The 21351-nt window shown below is 39.2% G+C and overlaps 1 protein-coding gene across 1 annotated transcript in view; it reads left to right on the top strand.

The window, feature by feature from the left end:
* Positions 1-795: 795 nt before the first annotated feature.
* opcml (opioid binding protein/cell adhesion molecule-like) overlaps positions 796-21351 on the top strand; it is a 325179-nt gene continuing 304623 nt past the window's right edge. Inside the window, exon 1 of the mRNA XM_029519017.1 lies at positions 796-1099. Coding sequence (XP_029374877.1) covers positions 1030-1099 — 70 coding nt within the window. The 5' untranslated portion in view covers positions 796-1029. The remainder of the gene's footprint in view (positions 1100-21351) is intronic.

The following is a 21351-nucleotide window of genomic DNA, read 5'->3' on the forward strand; positions in this document are numbered from 1 at the left end:
AAGGCATTTTCATATGGTTAAAGTTTAACCTTTGTACCATCTTGAGCTGTTCATTGGTCTACAAAAGCTTGAATTTCAACAAAAAACTGGAAAAAATGGGATTTTCTAAATGGTGTAACATTTATCAACACTGCATTGAAGGTTGGGCACCTCTAATTCACTCCACATCTTAGAAACCGGATGCGTTTTAGTGTACAAATATATTATATTACAAACGTAGCAGGGAATTTCAACCAGAGATTTTACAATAAATCACTCAAAAGCCAAGGTGACTTCAACAGAAATAGCAGCAACAGAGTATTTAAGGCAGAATGTCTCACAAATCATCTCATTATGGCTCTCCACCAATGTTTCTGCTCCCCACAAACAAACACATCTACATGTGCTTTAGCTGTTCAGACCGGTTGAACTCAGGTCCCAATAAAAACATTTTTATGATTACAAAAATATTATACTGTTTTTTGATAATTCCTCTAATTCCAGGCCCCCTTCCAGCCTTCTATTTATTAAGCTTACATTGAATATTAGCTTGCTGTCACCTTTTAAGTGTCAAATGGTAGCGAAAGGAAAGCAGCACTGAGGATTCAAAGCAGCCAAAAATGAAGAGAGAGAGAGAGAGAGAGAGAGAGAAAAAACAACAAAAAAACAGAGCCAGGACTGTTCATGGTTGATAGACATTAGCATCAACCAATGTCAGCTCAGCATAAGCTTCCCTCCCCCCTCCTCTCCCCCTCAATCTTGCAGAGTGCTGGTCCCTCTGTGTGCTGTAGTACGAGGAGGAGAGGAAGATCGAATACTACGTGAGGAGCCTGTTTGTGTGTGTGTGTGTGTGTGCTGCTACTTGCACTGGATTTAAAGCATCTTCAGTACAACCCGCAATTGGGGATGAAAAGCTATTCAAACTGACATTCAGGAAAAAAGGAAGAGAAAAAGAGGGAGAGAGAGAAAAAAAAGAAGCTAAGTGGGCAGCTCTTTGAAGCCTGGTCTGGGAAGATACAAAACAAACAAGCAGAACAGAAACAGCACTTTATGGGAAGCATGTATAACTCGGTATGTTTCATCATCCTGTCATGGGTGTTTGCTGTACTCGTGTTCCCAGGTAAGACTTCTTCTATTCCCTCGTATATGTGTTCTTTGTACATCTGTTTACATCCTTCTGCCTGCTGTCAGTGATGCACTGTTGAGACACAGTCTTGCACTCCCTTCTCTTCTTGTCTGTCTGCGAATCATCCATCAGGTGTGACTGTGATGATGTTTGGGGGACACTAAGATAAGAGGTAGTGTTAAGTTTAAAGCTCCTCTGTGTCATGTCACAGATTCCTCATCAACAAGTAGGAAAAAGTTCCTTCCACCTCACACAGTTGTCAACTTGTCAGTATTTAGGAGAATGACACTAAGTCTTAATGTACAGGATTTGCTGCAGGACGAACTCCATCAGTCTTTAGCTAGAGAGAATTAAAATCAGTCAGCTACACCAAGCTTATGTTTCTCTAAGACTCATGTTTATCAATTAATTGACTTTTTGTAGGCATTTATGTAAAAATCTATTTTCCTGGCTGGTATTTGAAAGAAATATCGATAGGTTAATTCCAAGAACATATGCAGGTGTCAATATTATTGACAGATTATGTCCACTATGATGTGCTATGTGTAAGCAAAAAAGGTGCGTTGATCAGTGGAGCAGATGGTTTTGTGGTTTTATCAGTAGAGGGTAGAAGTACTTAATTGAAATGAGTTTGCATTGTATATTGCCGCATGAATAGTGTATATGATGGCAGCATAGCCCTTGAACTTTTCGCCTCAGTGTCCTTATGAGAGCATGGAGTGGAAGAAAAGCTCGACAAAAACTGTTCCCTGGTGATGGCAGGGGGAGCCTGGTGTCCTGAAATTGTGTCAAATGAGCCTGACGTCTGAAAATGCAGATATGTGCCCTGAGCACCTGAAGTGAGAGAAATGGCTTTTCTACCCTCAAAGGGATTACATGTAGGTGATTATGTGAAGGAGTCTGACAGGGAAATAATGTGATTCATTTACCCTTTTTTATTCTACCAACTAGGGTCCCAAGTCCTGCAAACATGTTCTTTGTCGACCCAATTTTTGAACCTTAAACCTCCACCTCGATATGTTGTGAGCAGGTAGATGAGGGAAAAACTGTTTAAAGACGGTGTGCTCTGTGCCATTGTCATTGTATAGATTAGTTTGCATCAGCGAGACCTAAAGACTTGTCCACATCCTTCACCAGACTTTGAGAGTTTGTTCTATCCCAAAGCAACACAGGCTACATTATGGGTTGTTGCAGTTGACAGTTGTTGCACAATGTGCGACTGAGCTGGCTCTTACCAGTCTGTGTGGAGACAGATTGCTCTCTGGTGCATGACATTTATGGTAGCTTTGGTGAATTTGAGTGCTTGATCATATTTCAATTACACAAGGATCAATGGCTTTGTTCACTTTTTCTATATACAGCTATGTTTTCATTAGAGAGCAGTGACATTACTGAGTGCAGTTATCACACTTTAAGAGTGGATTGTGTAGGAGTAGGTCTTGCACCTACACATGCACAGTGTTAGGAGCTGTAGCAGGAAAACAAAGATTTCTAAGAAGAGAAGAATTACTCTCTTCATTACCTTGACAAAAACAATTAGTAACTCAACTCACTTGTTGGCATTTTGTATCCAGTAATTGCAAAAGGTTTACTGTCTTTGTTGCATGTCTTGCTGGCTTGTTGTTGACATTATTAATGATTGACAACAATCACACATGAACATGCTTGTATCACTTAATATGTTGCCTCGGTCAAATTCATCGCAGATGGTATAATCAAAAGTCATTTGGTAAATGGTAAGCCCTGGAAGACAAACAATATTCTCTCAGCTTAATTGTAAATTTGCTGTAGCCTGGCTGGAAGTCAAGGAACCAGCATGAAACAGAAAATTAAGACAAACAGAAATATTCAAAAATAGAAAATTGGCAGTCTAAAGCTCAGCTGGCTGTAAAATATTAAATATTGTATGCTCTAACATGAAATCTCCCAGTCTTGTGGTATATAAACTGCACCTCCTACAGTACATGTGTACCTCACAAGGCATATGTGACCAGTATTTCATCAGTCTGCTATTTACTAACACTGGACTCTAACTCCACAGTGCCTGGTATGACTTTCACCTTGAACTAGAACCTAGCATCAGAACTCAGAGAGCAAAATGAAAGTTTAGCCCCAGTATACATCCTGGTTCCATGGGCTGAGTCTGCATGAATACTTATATGTGGATATAGCCCACTTGTTATACCGCAGTGCTAACAGCAGAAGATTGTTTTAAGTGTGTGCCAGAATTGGTCCAGAGCTGGTATTGCCATCTGATAATCATGGTGTATATAGGCCAGACTTGGACTGTGGAACGTTTGAGTATACTGAGCTGGGCGAAACACAAGGATGTGGTCAAAGTACGTGTTTGAAAACCTTGGAAGATGGAGTTATTAGTTAGAACTTAAGAGTTGTGTAGTTGAGATCATTATGGGTGTGGCCCACCACATAAGTGGTACTAATGGAAAGAAAGAACTCATTGTGATCCTAAAGCAGGATGACCATACTGTCATTAATTATTTAGTGTTTCATGAACAGACTGCAAATGGCTAATGTTTGTGGTGGTTCAGTGAAGAAGCTGCTATATTGAATGCGTCACGATCAAAATGATAAAATCATCACATCAAGAAATCTGTTATCCATTACTTTTTACCGGAAAAAATGGAAGGCTTGTTGGCAGGCTTTGTCTGTCAATGTTGGTGAGTACATGATTTTCAGTTAATGCTGAGCTCTCAGTAAATATGAAAGGCATAGAGTGGCATCCTTTTGGCATATACGTAATTTTACTTTCTTCTCAAGATAAGAAGGAAGTGGACTTTGTTTTTCTGTACACTCACAGAGACTGGAAGTGGTGAGGTGGATATGCAGGGAAAGTTTTCTTGATGTAATTTGGGCCCATGAATAACTATCTTAATCAATCACTCCATGATCCTAGTCTTACTGCTGATTGTAACTAGTAGGCTGTAGTAGTTTGCAGCAATTGAACACACAAATGCAATGATGCAATATGTAAAACCTATTCTAATCTTGTTCAGCCTACACTGACATACAAAAGGTCTAAACCAGTATTCAAAATAGACAGTTGAAGATGTTGGATGACTTAATTTCCAATAACGTGGATCATTTTTTTTACTACTTTGCGCCCCTTTTACCCAGAAGCCCACTGTAAAAGCATAGCATAGCCTCATAGCTATCATAGCTACCTTCACCCTGTTTACTTAAGTAAAGTGGGTCATGGTTAACCTTTATAATGACATTCGTTTGCCTCACTAACTTGTGCCTGTCTAAAAATCCAATCCATCTCGGTGATGACTTGTCTCCAAAGAGACAATGCAGACTACAGTACAGAGTGTGACAGGTAAAAATACCCAACTGCTTGTCTACCACATTTGAATCAAAAATGCAAAAATGTACAGACAAACAAACTATCAATAAATTCAATTCGATAATCTTGTTCTCACAAACACAGTCAGAGTTTCTAAGATCCATTGAATTTGTCCCAAAGAACACACATCTCCACCTTTCATTGAAGACTGTGACCTTTAATCCTTTTTTGTAGATAAAATTAACAGGACCTCCAAGTCCCAGCTCCCCACCCACCAATCCTCTTCTGTCCCATCCAGCTAGATCAATTTTCTTCCATCTCCTTTAGTGACTTGATTGATATTGTTTCCCCACACTCTTTGTCCCCATGACATTGTGGCACCCAAATTACTTAAAGAAGCCATTAGCATTATTGGACTACTTCTTTGTACTATTAATAACCACTGTCTATCAGGTTATGCACCTGAAAAGTTGTTCCTGGGTTCTAGTTTACAATGAACTGCACACCCAGGAGAGTTACCATTCCTTACAAAGATCTTCCACCACATGAACTATCTGTTCCAATCCCAGCTCAGAATGGGCGAGGTACACCCTGGAGAGGTCACCAGTCCATCACAGGGCTCCTTCCAAAGATTTTTTTGAGAAAACAGTCAAAACAGTTAAAACATCTTAAGAATACCATGAGTAAAATAGCATATTTTGATGATACTGAACATGTACTGCCCTCATGCAGTAGGCCACAATGAAATTATTATTGACCACACTATTCAGATTTTTCCCTAGAAATACTCATATTTATCCAAACAGGGTTTTTTGTTTTAGAGAATAACTTGTGGGCGCCAGAGGGGTCAGTTCTTCTGTTTCCATATGTGCCACTTTGGCCACTTTAACCACCATTTTGGTTGCTTTCATTGCTAAAGACTTAATCAATAATTTCATACATCCATTAAAACAACTGACCTAATCAATTTCTAACTTTCCTTTCATGATTAGCAAATACTATAAGCAGCATTTTCTCAAAATTTCTTTATCTAACATCAATAAAACAGACACTGCTTTTGCCCCATGTCAGGTTTCAACACCTTGGCTCATTAGCTACGAATATAAAATATTCAAAGACCTTGGTGTCATTTTCAATAGAAGCTGTCAGGAGTGGTTAGTTTAGCCTAGCATAAACATCTGAAACAGGCAAAGAGTGACCCTGAATCTGTTCAAAGACACCAAATCTGCCAACCAGGACCTTTATAGCTCATTATTTCAATAAATCTAACACTGTCTTACATCCGCCTTGCCACTGATGAGGCCCCAGCAATGTACCTTATTTTAATGTGTTTTTTAATCATAAAAGTAAAATAGTTAATTTTTCTGTGCTTTAATGCCTCTGTTTTTACTTTGCAATGATTTTATTTTTTTACTTTTGGACAGAGTTCACGTAGCTGTTTCTCAGGTTCTAGTTTTAGTTGAGTTAATCAGTGCCTGTCAGTCCACATGCAGCAGACACACATGACTGGATGTGTGTGTTGTACTTAATTGCGCCCTGCTTCACATTCATCCACATTCTGTACATACATTACCTTCCCACCGGGGAGCTGCCCAGTTCTTCAGTTTATCTCCCATCAGCCGATTGAGCAGCTGCTGCATCCCTGCTAGTGTGGGGAGAGACAGCCACTTTGAAGATTTGAAGCAGTATTCTTTTGGTCACAAAGTTGTTTACAGAGTTTGTGGTGCTTGTGGGTGTGTGTATGTGTGTGGGTGGGTGGGTGTGTGTATACTGGGGGCTTATGGAGAATGAGCTGACTTTGAAATAAAACTGCAAACCTTTTCCTATGACAGTGAGTTGAATACAAACCAGAATGTGTGCTTGCTGCAATACGCCCTGCTGATTCTGTTTATTTTCTATTTATTGAAATTAATTGCATTGTCAATCTCGCTGTATCCAAACTATTGATGAAAAGCAATAAAATGACAAACTGGGAGTTTCCAGTCTAGTTTTTAAAAGCACTGGAAGTGGTTTATACAGATCCCAAAATGAATCCTCTGGTTCATGACATGTAGGCTGAGTACAGCATTTTTTCATGGCACTATGTTTTTGCAAATAGTTAATTTTGTCAGACTTGTCACAAGTAATTAATTTTGACAATAGTGGAAGTTCAGTACTTTGTTGTCAGTCAACAAGCTTTCTGGTATCAGAGAGGTTTTGGAGAAGTGAGTGAAGCACCTGCCATTTATCTCTGATCCCAATCTAGACATTGTGGATGAATGTCTGGCTCCATTCAAAGGTCACTGCCCACTCAAGCAGATTATTCCAAGCCATCTGAGAAGCGTGTGATGCTAGGACCAGCCACATCTGGAGGACGCAGCTGTGGGGCTGCAGAGGAGAACCTTGTCAAGTCTGTAGTCTTAGACATTTACAGGGCTACAATTTCACGTGTGAGAATTACTATTTATGATATTGGCCAAAACCAAGCACATATCTTTCCATCCATCCATCAACCTTCTACCACTTTTTCCGCTTCCGGGTTGCGGGGGGAATCCCACGTAGACACATGGAGAACATGCAAACTCTGCACAGGAAGGCCCCAGACCCGGGAACTGAACCTGTGACCTTCTTTTTTGCGGGGCCACAGCGCTAACCACAGATATTTACCAAAATATAAACATAAAAACTTTTTTAATCAGCCTGTCAAAACTATTGTTTTAAATAAAAGGACTGTGAAGTTCTTGCTTTCCATTTTCCTCTTCTCTTTTCTCCTCACCATTAGTGTGTAAAAAGAGTAATTATGACCATCTTTGATGATCCCAAACAGCAGCCTGATTGTGGCACTCGTTTATAACAACTGCTGAGTTCTGTTGCATTCTGACAACTTTTGATGCATAATGCCTGGGACTGCAGATTTCTAAATAGTGCCACACAAAACAGCTCTATCAGCTCATTTTTATTTAATTGAGCAACATCTTAATGAGGCAAAAAGCACATTTCTTTTTGCCTCTAAGCAGCTTTAATGGTAAAAGCCTAAATGCTTTTAGATTAAGGCACTCTTGTATCTGTGAAAAATGAAACTATGTAATTATGTACTAAACTAAAGTAAAAAAAAGTGATTGAGAAGCGCAGGAAACAATTAAGGGGCCACATATGCACACAAAGAGCACATGCACTCATACCCGTTCATTTGGCTTTACATTGGTGATTTTATATGGCAACTTAGCTATTACATGATATTTGGAGATGAAAGAATAATTTACTGAAGAAACATTTTTTGTTTTACATTTCTTTATAATGTAAAAAAAAAAAAAAAAGATTAACTTTATTAACTATAGCTTAAACTATTTTTATGGAAATGTGACTGATTCATCCAGAGTTGGCTCTGTCATATTATATCCGACTGAGCAACAACCCCTTCACATTTTCTCAGACTGAAGAGCTAGTTTTGCATTTGAGTAGAGGCTCTTACAGCTAGACAAGCCTGACCCAGAGACCGACATTCCATCCATTCATCCATTCTTCTACCCATTTTCAGAGTTCAGGTCACATCAGGTTTATATAATTTAGTACCTCTCTAGTGTATCCTGGATGAAACAGTACCTGTTCAAACATCTTGAAATTAGTCAACTATGAATGAACTATTAACGATGAAGTAATCACCAAATATTTTTTTCTTTAGTAATTAAGGACAAAATATTAATTGACTGCAATTCCTGTATGGATGGATGGAATTGCACCGCTTTATACCAACTGTTCTCTTCAAAAGCTAATTACATATTTTTGTCAGGTTTAAAGAGACATTCATGAATGGCTTGTCGCTTGCCTCTGCATTTTTTATTCTTCTGACTCAGTCAGATGGCCTACCTGTCCTTGAAAAATCAGTCAGAAGAAGTGTTAGCCATTATTATTTCAGGTTTGAATGATCCTCAGCTGAACCTGCTTGTGAATATAATCAGGCACTTAAGTCATTTCAAGTCTTTCTAAAAAATCTCCACCACAAAAATAATTTCCAATGCCATGGAACAATTCTACTTTCTTTCATTTGCCTTTGCTGGAAAAATGTCTTGAACATTTCCCAAATCCAGCAGAATAAAACTCACATTTGCTCTGTGCCTGCTCAACATGGTGTATTGCATGAATGAAGGCAGCACTTTATCTCTGTGTAATAATAGAGTAATACATAATACTGTATCAATAGACTGTTTTAAAGTGTGAGTATTGAAACAGGGAGAACATTCATCCATATGCTTGGACTATTCACTGGGATCCATAAAAACATAAAAAGACATTCAAAACGGCATTATCCTTCACAGAGCCCAATGCCTGGGGCTACCTCTTCTTTAATGCCTGTTTCCACCTCAGTTCATGACACATTCATCAAACTTATCAAGGCACAATACAAAGTTTTTTTAAATTACCCTCAACTTTTTTCTTTCTTTTTTTTTTTTTTTCAGGTGATTCATAAGGTAAAGCCTCTTCAGGTTCAGCAGATTGAGCCATTTATCATAATGACATGACTATAGCTGACTATAGACAACATCACTGCTTGGCTCAGCCCATCGATTCCAAAGACTCAGAATGATGGATTGCAATTATCAGTGAGTCAAATTGGTTATGAAAATGAAGCTTCAGTTGATGCTGATGATCAGCGTATGCATCCGTTTCTACTTAATATTTATGCCATCGAATGTCACTTAGCCATAATTATGATTATAAATCATGTTAACCATATTACCCCTTATCACACGGAGGAACCTTGGAGGCTCTGTTTGAAAACAACACACAGGTGAAATTATTTTTTATGTTCTTGTTTTCACTTAAATGTGAGACGTGTGAAATTTTATGGCCTCATATTGCATCCGTTGAGGAGATGGAAAGTCAAAAGATTTATCACCTTGTCTCCCTGTTGCCTGATCATATTGCTCATGTGACAGTAATAACAAATTTGAAGTCTGACACTTTCAGTAATGCAGAGATTTTTAAAACTCCAGAAATACATCAGATGTGCTAAACAATTACAGCTATTAGCCCTAATGGAAGGAAATGCTGCTTACAATATTTCTTGTCATTCTGGAAATTTCTGGAATAACAGTATGGCCCTATATATTTCATATTATATGATGATATAAAATCTAAATTAGAGCAATAAATATCAATGTATTTCTATTTTAATCTCCTCATGTTCAAAGAATTCCTATGAGAAAGAGCTTCCTAACATGTTACTTAAAGACCAGCCAACAAATCCAACACACATAATCTACTTTGTTCTATTCAAAAGCTTTCAAGACAATACCCCAATGTACTGAATCCAATCATTGAAAGTGAATCACTGATTTTACACACAGCAGTGCCATTATAAAAAAAGAGTGAACACAGGCTAACAGCCATTGGAAGGGATACATTCGTGGGAACACTGTCTCTTGGCATCAGTGAACAGTCCCCCAGAGAGCATTCACTGAGCGGGTAAATGGCAACATCACAGCTTTTGAATGGGTGCAAGTAATGGATTGCTGCTGAATAAGAGACGAATGGCACAAGCAAGAACAACCATTCAAGTATCATGAGGCTGCAAAGTTGTAATGTGAAAAGGGACTGCTCACGCAGAATTCAGCTGGTTTTAAGCATACACTACGGCAGTGTTCTCAGTGCATACAAATGTACAGGACTCTTTTTATTCAGAACAAGCTTTCATTGACTCATTTATCAATTATTTATTGAATCAAAATGGATCATACTGCATCATTGTGTGAGGATCTGTTCAGTGGTGATAATTTAGCTTTAAAGGAAACCTTACATAAGATTTGCATTCACCCGATTAAGTCAGTGTTTTTTGATTTTATGCATAATGTATACGTAATGGTTTTTGGTAATCAGTCACACTCTGTTGAAACAGGCTGTCAGAACGAGGTGACTTTCTGGTATTGCTTCACTGATGTGATGAACTACTTATTTATGAACATCTGGCTGGTGCCAGTAGTTTGCTTTGATGGAGTATTTGTGTTCAGTGATCCCTCAGCTGGGTAGCACAGTAGAGACAACTGCAGTGAACATGTGAATGAGTTGTATGTTGAGGTCTCTGCAGCAACACTAATCAATACTTTGATATGAAGCACGGGTCAACCAACTGGTTGTTGTGACAAAAGAATTACAACCAACTCAACACTCTGCAGCTCCACAAACTCCTTTACTTCAAGTTTTTTTCATTTCCTGCTTTCCACAACTTTACAGATATGGTTTATTGTCACAGCATTAATCAGGATGTTTTCTTGTTTGGGAAAAAAAAAAAAAAGTCCTCCAAAAATCTACTGTGGACTAACTGCACAGAAACTTCATCATTTTTAGTAACCAGGCAATATTTTGCCAAGGACAGACTTCTATGAGCTAGATGACCTCATTGGACTTTTGAATGACGTGCTGTCATCAATACCAATGTGATATAAATTCGATACGTCTGTCCAGATAGAGACATTGTGACATATCATTCTGAATGTTGTTACACTATCCAATTCACATCTAACTTTGACCTTCTGACTTTAACCCTGACCCCTCAGCTTCCAATGAGATGTTGCAGTCAACTTCGAGCTGCTGACAATCCTTGTCAAAGCTCTAAGAGAAAAAAAACTTTTTTCCCCTGCAATATTTTTCTGGCTTTAATTGTTACGACATCTTGAAGAGTGACAGGAAATGGGGTAGAGAGAGCAGGGAATGCGGTGCGGTAAACACAAGCCAAAACCTGCCTCCAGCCTCCTGTTCATTGGGCACCATTTACCCACAGCACCACCAGTGCCCCAAAAAGACTTCATTTTTATTAGCAGGAGCGTTATGGAACATAAAAGCAAACTCTTAGGTTTAAGAAAACACAAAAACATGTGAACTACTTCTACAAGTTAAATAAATTATTAATGGTACCTATTTTTTTTAATCTGACAAAGCAGCTGCTCATTACTACTATTTCTACAGATGCTGCTATGCATGCATTTCACACCCCACCTGCACCCCAGAATCCACCTGTGAGCTGTTTTTCCTCATGGTTTCCCCTGGGAAAGTTGCATTGATCTCTGCATGCGGTGGTTTTAAATGATGGTTCACAGAGAAAGATACACACCCTAGGCTTGGCAACAAATCTAAATATATTTGCATCAAGATTTACAAACATTTCGAGATTTATATAAAACTGAACAGTCTAATAAATGGCCACACTTTATTTCCATCCAGGCTTCATTTCTTTGTTCCTACCTTCAACTATGGTCATGACTGAAAGAACAAGATCACGGGTACAAGCGGCTGAAATGGGTTTCCTCAGGAGGGTGGCTGGATTCTCCCTTAGAGATAGGGTGAGAAGTTTGGCCATCCAGGAGGGATGGAAAGGAAAGGAGCCAGTTGAGGTGGTTCGGGCATCTGATAAGGATGCCACCGGGGAGGTATTCCTGGCATGTCCAGCTGGGAAGAGGCCACAGGGCAGGCCAAGGGCCAGGTGGGGAGATTATATCTCCACACTGGCCTGGGAGCACCTTGGGATCCCCCAGTCAGAGCTGGCCAATATGGCCGGGGAAAAGGAAATTTGGGGTCGTCTGCTGGAACTGCTAGCTCCGGCCCCAGATAAGTGGATGAAGATGATGATGACTTCATTTCCTGTTGCTAAAATGCTTACATTTCTTCAGTGTCCTAAAAAAAACCTCAACAAATTTAATATGAATTTGTTGATGGAATGGTTCATCCAGACTTGGTGCTAATTACCAAATGTGAACATGCTAAGATGATGACCTAAAATTATGAAAAACAACATCACACTGGACACTCATTACCGCAGTGGCCATATATTACCTTGACCACTGAGCCTCAGTGAGCTGCCGGCATGGTTGAAGCTATCTGTTTCTCTTGTGGAGGGTCAAAAAAAGGATGAGGGTGCCCTTAAACCTCCACACTTACATAACCGTGTCCAGCCAGCAGGCCCAGTACATGCCATATTAATGAAGAATATAATCTGGTAGGACATCTGACTACTTCCTGATACTGGCAACAGATAGGAGCTGAACCATGTAGACCTGGAAAAAGGAGATTACACAAACACACAAGAGGCAAAACCAAGCAGATCATCCAAACACAGAGAAAGCAAAGAAACGGTTGCTGTGTCTTCTGGAGACATCTGGAAGTATTACACACAGAGAAATGTCGTGGTTTTCAACATGGAGGACGTGCACTATATGTATAAGGCTAATTGTATTCAATAAGACTGAGACTGGGGGCAGAATGTTAACAGGAAAAAAGCCTGAAGTTATCAAAGGATGAGTCACTAACTGAAGGTTAAAGAGTAAAACCGAGGACAGACAGTGTGTCCTTAGATCAGAGAACAGGTATTGGAATATAAAGAGAAGAGAATTTAATGATATTGGGGAGGGGGGGATTCATGATTCTGTTAGTCATCCAAAGCGTCTTAAGGCCTGAAATGACATGAATAGGGAACTTGTGAAAATCTTTGTAATTTCAAATCTTCTGGTCCACAAATGTCATGAATGTGTTTCGCTGAATATGTTTTCTGAACTGGGAGGGCCTATTTGTTCCAACTGGAAATTAGTTACAATCTTTATACCATAAATGGTTTAGGGCTAAAATTGATTTCAGGTTTTTTTTTTGTTTTTTTTTTTGTACCTTATCTGATCTCCTTTTGTGTTTATGTACTCATAGCTGCTACATTTTTTAAGTGTCCAGCTGCACAAAGGGCCTCACAAAAACTCAGCCAACTCCAAATACCATATATAGGCCAGTGTTGGGGCAGCCCACTTACAGAGTGCTTTACATTCAAATGCTGCATTTTATAAAAGAACTCTTTTAGTGTCTGTATGAATGGAGTCAGTGGAAGCTAGTCCCCCAGAATGCTGCACAAACGTAGACATTGTCGATACCAAATTTCTGAATGCTGGCTTCAAGAAAAAGGAATGATTGTTTTTAAGGAATAAGTGAGTATCTTATATGTATCCTATACCCGTTTTTGCTGCAAAAGTTGCTTTCAGTTGTACATCCCAGCTATGCACTGTACCAGTGCTGTGTGTGTATTTGGATAAATAACCACTCCCCTTTGAGTAGCTAGTCAAATTTTGTGATGCTTGATTCAGGCAACAGTTAAAAATTTTAATTTTAATTTTACATTTTTTTTAATTTTACATTTTTAGGTTAAAAATTTGACTGTTATTTTAAAAATAATTTATTTTCATGTGTATGTCTGTAGCAAATCTACCAACACAATAACAATTAATCTGAAATCACGGATGTCCTCAGGACCTGATTGTGATGAACATCTGAGGTTTGTGTCTGGCCAGTAAACTTTACTTCCCTTATCCTTATTTTTTAGTATTAATTTGTATACATTTGCAAGTGCCTTCTTACCAATATCATCTTCTTAATGTACATCTTTTGTTCATGGCAACATGTCAGTGAACACATGCTCCCATTTGTATTTGTATTTGTATTTTGCAGTTTTTGGTGCACCTTGGGGTGCCAGGATATGTTCCAAATATACCTGCTTGTGAGCATTCCCACAACTATAGCTGGCCAGCCACTAGTCACACCCCATTTTATAGTAAGCATAACATCTAACTACAGCATAATTATTGAACATTTTTAAATCTGATTATAGCTTCCCATTTGTAACGGGCTTAAGGTCAGGAATGAAATTTGTATAATTTTTCCCTCAGTGTTGCATGTGCATTACATTTTTCAGAAGAAAAAAAACAGGATGAGAAACACTGTCGAGGGAAAGTACCACAGCACAATCTGTGCATGATTTTTCTTCATTTGCACAGCAGTTTGTGAGAATCCAAAAAGGTCAAGAACATCAACCTTTTGTTAGCTGAACAGAAATGTGAAGGAAAACATTTTTGCTCCAGGATGTTACCACATAAAAGAGAAACGAGGATAGAAACATGAAAAAGAAGTTAAGTACAGTGGAGCATGTGTCAGCTGGAGTTCAGTTACTCACTGTTGCTGTGAAACAAACTTTCCCAATCGTGGAAGCAACAGTGCAAGCATTGTCTTGACCTTACCTTTCTCATATATTATATCAGACTTGTTAAATGATTATTTCAATAATCACAACTGGAATCAAGGGCTTTACAATAACAGGGTTCATATCCCCTCTTTACCCACATTTATATTCAAAGTGAATATGTGCATCATGAAGCGGTGAGTGAGACTTTTTCTCAAGCTGCTGTTCAGGCAGCCAACAGCAGAGTAGTACTCAGGTCCACACTGACAGGAAGAAGAGTCACAAACAGAAAGTTGTTTACAGCTTGGGAAAAGTCAGTGACATCTACAGGAAGCAGTGAGAGTGTTTATGATGTGAGCCAGGGTGTGTTGTTAACGTTGTTACATTGCCCTGGTCCACAGCAATGAACAGAGACAGACCCAGCAGTACAGAAGTTGTTTTTGAAAGAGACAAGAAAGTTTGGAGAACTGCTGTAAACACCTATCAGACTGTCACCCCCAGAATTTTCAAACAACAATAATAAGTGAAGCCAATGGAACCAGTTAGAGCAGGAATTTAACCACTGTGAAGACCATTATGATGGCTGAAATATATGGGGTCATTATGAAACATTTCAAAACTGTCCTCCCAAGGAAAACAATAGTAAACAATAAAGAGCTGCATACATTCAAGGGGTGCTTCTGAGTCTCCTGTCTGTCAGCAGTAAAGAAGGAAGTCTGATGATGAGGAACCACACAGTTCACAGAGGGAGGGTTGTAATGGATGTGTTAACATAAAAATTGGGACATAGTGGACAACTCAGTATTTCCTGATAATAATTAACATTGAAACATTTGACAATAAACATATTTCTCCTATTTGGCAAATCAGTTATCTTATCCTAAACCTATCAAATCTTGTTTGAGCCATAACCTTAACCCAGTGGTCAACCATATGTATGAAAAGGTTTTATTTATGTGAAGTGATGATTGTAATGGTTTGTGAACGCACTGACAAATGCTGTGGTCTTGCTAGAGCTGGCGGGTTGGCAGGTATACATGGAACCCTGTCCTCTAACAATCTGCAACAAAATCACTCAAGTTCATATTTTGTTTGTTTTCTGACAAAACAACACATTTCTCAACAATGATCCTGTAGTCACCATAAGTAACCAGAAGAGTAGGAATGGTCTGTGTAGGCACTGACAGTGTTACTTATGTTAAAGGTTAAAAAAAAAGAAAAAAGAAAAAAGATTGTTATCAACTTGAGGAAAGTGCTAGTTTACAAATAACCAAACCATAGCACTTCTTTAAAGGTCCTGTGCGTTGAAGCAGATGGCTGCCCACCCTGAGAATGATTTTGTCTGGAGTTTCTACCACTTAAAGACAGTGTTTCTTGCCACTGTCGCCAAGTTCTTAATTAGACGGGGTTTTTCGTGTCCCTTTAAGTAATTCTAGACAGTTTGTTCTACACCTGCAAAATTTGGTTTGGCATGGTTTGATATGACCTGATTTGATTGGGGCAGGTCACAAACAGAAGGGAAATGTTAACAGCGGGTTGCCATTTCATCTTGACTCATAAAATTGCTGCGTCCTGTTATATATAAATTTACAATCTTTGTGGCCTGTGGTTTTAAGGTAAATTGCAAGACAGAACAAATGATTGTATTGGCAGTTCCCAGAATAAAATGTGTTTTGTAAATTGGAAATGTGTCAATCAGAGAGTTCAAAACGAAGGCATTCAAATGTACAGCATATTGCATATGCTGCATATACTGCACAGGCATGACTTTCTTTTCATGCAGTGATATTTATATCTAAAAGTATGAGACTAATACAGATGGTTACGCAAGCTGGTGCCAGTGAGTGTGTGGAGGTAAAAACCTGGAAGACCACCTGCTCGACAAATCCATTCTCTGAGGGGGTAGCAGGGGAGTGATGAAAAGAGGCTGAAAACACAGCCGCAGCAATAAGAACTATAAGACGAAAAACATTTCAGGATGAGAGAAGCACAAGCAGGCCTCTGAACTGAGGTGAGCAAGCAGAGAAAATCCAGAATATCACTCCCGACAAGAAAGGGTTCAAGCACTCACTTGGCTTTTGAGTGCAGAAAAACTGGCTCCAGCTCTCAAATGTGTCCGCTGGAAATAAGAAGCTTTGTGAGCACCTTGAATCAGTGGAAAGCGTGGAGCAGCGGATAGAACGGAAGCTTGAAAAGCAAGTGTGACAGCTGAAGTTGAGGCTCATCGGAAAACTGATGGACATGGTCGAAAACATGATGGAGAAAAATTACTCCTATTCAATTTTTGAATGCTTTTTTAGACTTTGTATTTTTTAAGTATTTGATTTGAAAGAAGTGTTTTATTTTTTGCTGTGTGTAGGTGCGTGACACATGTCTATCTGAGTCCATCTCAGTGTGTGCATGTTGCATTGCATGTCAGGTGACTGTGTCTGTAATCTGAGAGCAGAACAGTGCTTTCTGTTTGATCATAGATCAGAGGTGCTGCGTGGCCATCAGAGTTCTGTCCACCATCATTTATTAATGACGACAACAATGTCTGACATCAACCCGCCCACCACCCCCAGCTCATTTGTTTCACCAGGACAGCTAGAATCTTCGGCTAACAGATGAGCTGAAACCTGCTTGTCTCTTGTACTCCACGTAACCAAGGTCATGGAAGGGCAGTCATGGTTGAGCACCAGCCATGTTCATTAGATCGTGGTGGGAGAGCAGGTACTTCAATATGTTGTAACATAGATCTTCATTCAACAGAGTTCATTAAATTCACATGAATGCAGCAGTGTTTTTCATTGTGCGTCCTCAATGCAGCTAGTGTAAAATTACGAAAGCGTATGGTACAAAGGAAATTCTGTCCTCATTTTAGACCCATCAGCTGGGCCTTGTTTTTTCTTTGAGCTGTCACATCTCATTTGGTGCTATGTTGCCTCTAGCGATGTAAGCAGCCTCCCCTCAACATTGTGTCACTGCTATGGGTGCCATCGGACGTGCCACCAGGCAATGATGAGGTCATATTTGTTAAAGAGGAACATCTTTGACCAGACAAAGTCAGAGAGGATGGTGGACTGGATTAGGAGGGTGGGGCAAATGTTTTGCTGTTACTTGTAAACATATTATACATGTTATATCCATATATTTATACATATATACATACAGATTTATACTCAGTAAGAGGTCTCTGTAGCGGGACAACATTTAGAATAGAGGAAGCTCAAAGCGAAACATCTATCCAATATATACATTCATACCATGTAGGTTTGTTCATGGTTGCTCTCTGTATTTATCTGCTGCTGCTTCGTCTCTACGTCATCATGTCTCTTAACATCACAATCAAATACTGAAGTTGGAGGGAAAAGTGTGTGCTCAGAATTGTATCTTTCAACAAACCCAGAGAATTATTGATACAAAATTAATGCTGTTGACTGTCATGGATAAGCAGTATGGATAACAATTAATTAATAAAAGTACATTACAAATGACTAAGAGAGTGAACAGAGAAAATGGTCTAATAATAAGTTGAACTTATCAGTGATATTGCAGAAGGTATTTGCATATGTGGCATGAATAAAAATAAAACCAACAATTCCAGTTACTGCTCTTCAACTCTAATATTTTTTGACAGTGTTCAATCAAAAGTCCCAAGATCTTGTATTCTCCCTGATGTGTATTTATACAAACTGCATGATAATGGGGTTGTTATAATACACATAATCAGTTAGTGCCAGAATATTGAACAATGTTCCAAGCTGACAGCTATAAGTATTTGATGTACTCATTATGTGAGGCCATTGAATCAGTAATGTTAGATGTTTAACACCATTACAGACAACTGCATGTAGTGTCATCCTGAAGCTCAGTATGAGCCCTTGCTATTAGTGATAAGAGGTGTTGCCCTGCAGACACTTACCAAGCCAGGATAATGTGTGTGCCCCATGATAAGCCTGAACATTCAAACCTTGACCTTTTTTATCTCTGCATGAGCAAAGTTTTTTAAGGATAGAAGTCAATGTACGTAACAGACAAGGACACAGTTTGCTCAACCTCTCCTCTGCTGTCTGTTCTCATAATGCTGAGACACCCAGACACTGACACTGATTTGGAATGTCCCTGAGCATTTTGAGGAGCTTTGAATACTGCTACATATTGCCCTAGCCTTGAAACCAGTTGTACGTCATGGGTTGCTACCTCAGAGCACAAATGAAGGAAAGATTCTGTCAAAATGATAATATTGCCTTCATTTGCTTGATTCAAATTTACAAATTTAGTCGCTTATATATTTGTTTCCTTAATTTTTTTATTTTTATTCGCCTGGGAAAGAAAATTTCAAGAATTACTTTCCTAAATATTCGATCAGTTATTTATTTATTTTTGGCTCTTGGGTGAAAATCTGCTCGTCATACTATTGAATTCATGCTGCTAACTGGCAAGGACATGACGTTGTCCATCATTACCTAGTGTACCAGGATTTGAATTGCAGGAAAAATGCACGAAGTGCTGATGTCACACAAGTAAATCACAGTTGCTGTAAAACCCTCAACCGTCTGGCCATTCGTCACCACTGACAAGCACAAAAGACAAAGGACACCACACATTGTATCGTAAGAAACACAGTGAATGAAAGCTTTTCAAATGCATACAAACTCTCAGCAGTGGCAGTTTTGGCTGTGATGATGAATCCTCCCCCTCCCAGATTTTTTATTCCTTTGAATCTGACTTCTTTATATTGGCTTGTTTATTTTTACAAAAAGTTCACATTTATCCATAGAAGATGTTGCTATAACTTCAAAGCTTAGGATTAAGACTCTTAAATCTGAATAGATCCAGTGTGAATGTAGAATTCACAGAGTAGAACAAATACATGGCAATAGTGTACAGTAATGAGATGCCTGAAACACTATACCTGGTGAATATGCAGGGCAGTTACCTGTGACCTTACACAAAAAGCACACGTCTTAAAAATTCTAAAGGGCATTCAAAGTGCATACAACAACTAATAACTTTGATAAAAACAAATTTTGTAATTTTTGCGCCTCCTCTCAGACATAACCTGAAGATTGTGTATTAAGGCTGTACTTTCATCTTCTACCACTTATCTGTTTCAAGGTCACAGGGGTGCTAGGGCCAATTCCAGCTAACGTTCCAGGCGAGGGTGGGGTACACCCTGGACAGGTCGCCAGACTATTGCAGGGCCAACATACAGAGACAAACAACCACTCACAGTCACACTCAGACCTACAATTTAGAGTAACCAATCACCTAAACATGCATGTCTTTGGATGGCAGGAGGAAATAGGAGTACCCGGTGGAAACCCATGCAGACACAGGGAAAACATGCAACATCTGCACAGAAAGGCCCCAGACCAGGAACTGAACCTGTGAGCTTCTTGTTGTGGGGTAACAGTGCTAACCACTATCCTGCTATGCTAATTAATATAATTATAATTTAAATAATTAATTTGTTCATTCATCTTCAACCACTTTATCCATTTCCGGGTATTTGTTTGAGTCATTGCTGTCATTCTGAGAAGGCTTCACTAGACAGCACAGGAAGGAGAGTAACTATTCTCTGTGGAGACAGAGTTTGGTGCTGACTGTGTGCATCAGCAAATGGTCAGAGAACATGTTCCTTTACTTTACCTAACCCAGTTGGATGCTCTCTAATAAAGCAACAGTGCTGGCATCAGTGTAATTCATCAGTTGGATCTGACACAGGTGACAGTATAGCAGTAATTATATAGACATGGGTAAGACATTTATGTCTGTAACGAGCATAAATCAAATTTGAAAGCCACGGAAGTGCTGTCAAAACACATCAGAAATGTTTCTATGGTGCACAAATGAACAGCTCTTTAACTCTTTAACTTTTTTCTTGTGTTCTTCAGCTTTAAGCTCTTAATATATGACCAAAAACTACTTTTTTACCAATAGATTGTAGGGTTGATTTCTCACGGCAAAATTTAATTGTGCAATGTGAATTAAAAAAATAAATGCAAAATAAAGTTTGTAAAATGCAGGAAATTGTTGTTTCTCCAGAAAACATGTGACCTTGTCACAAAGCCGCATTGTTTTTGACAGACTGGCTCCCGAGAGAAAGCAAGAGTGCATGTTGTATAAGTACATGCTCCAACAACTGTCAGGGTTAAAGCACACACACTGCAGATTTTGTATGTGATGATCTGAGCCACGGCAAATTATCTTCTGTTTGTCAGATATCTCAGTTGGTTTACAAGTTTTATTATTGGAGGATCAACTTCGAATGAAGAAAAATATTGAACTAATGAGCATGTCATAACATACAGGTGTAACACTGAACTATAGCCCGTGTTTTCAAGTCTTACGAAGCAACAAGGGACAAAGTCATGCACAATCAGGCTTTCAGCCCACTGAAAAGGAAGGCCATCAGAGAGTGAAAAAGTGTTGAAATACCCCACTATACTATTACTGAAGCCTTTCTGTCTGTCTCGATTATTCATTTTTCATTCATCTTCAACCACTTATCCATTTACAGGTCATGGAGGATGCTGGAGCCAATCCCAGCTCATGTTGGCCAAGGGCGGGGTACATTCTGAACAGGTCGCCAGTACATCACAAGGCCAACACACAGAGACAGACAGAGACCAACCAGCACTCACACTCACACTCAGACCTACAGACAATTTAGTGTCACCAGTTAACCCAAACACGATGCCTTTGGACTGTGGGAGGAAACCGGAGTACCGGGAGGAAACCCACACAGGTCCCGGGAGAACATGCAAACTGCACAGAAAGGTCCCAGGCTGGGAACTCAACCCACAACCTTCTTACTGTGGGCAAACAGCGTTCATTACTATGCCGCCGTGTTGCCCTCCATCTTGATCATTAAATATGAAAATCTTAATAACACCCACAACAATGACCAGAAAACACATGATAATCCACAATACAGTGGCACTTCCATGCTTAGCATGTTCGCCTGCAGCATTTTTCTACAGGAACAAATGG

This window comes from Echeneis naucrates, chromosome 14 (genome assembly GCF_900963305.1).
Source record: "Echeneis naucrates chromosome 14, fEcheNa1.1, whole genome shotgun sequence".
Taxonomy (NCBI): domain Eukaryota; kingdom Metazoa; phylum Chordata; class Actinopteri; order Carangiformes; family Echeneidae; genus Echeneis; species Echeneis naucrates.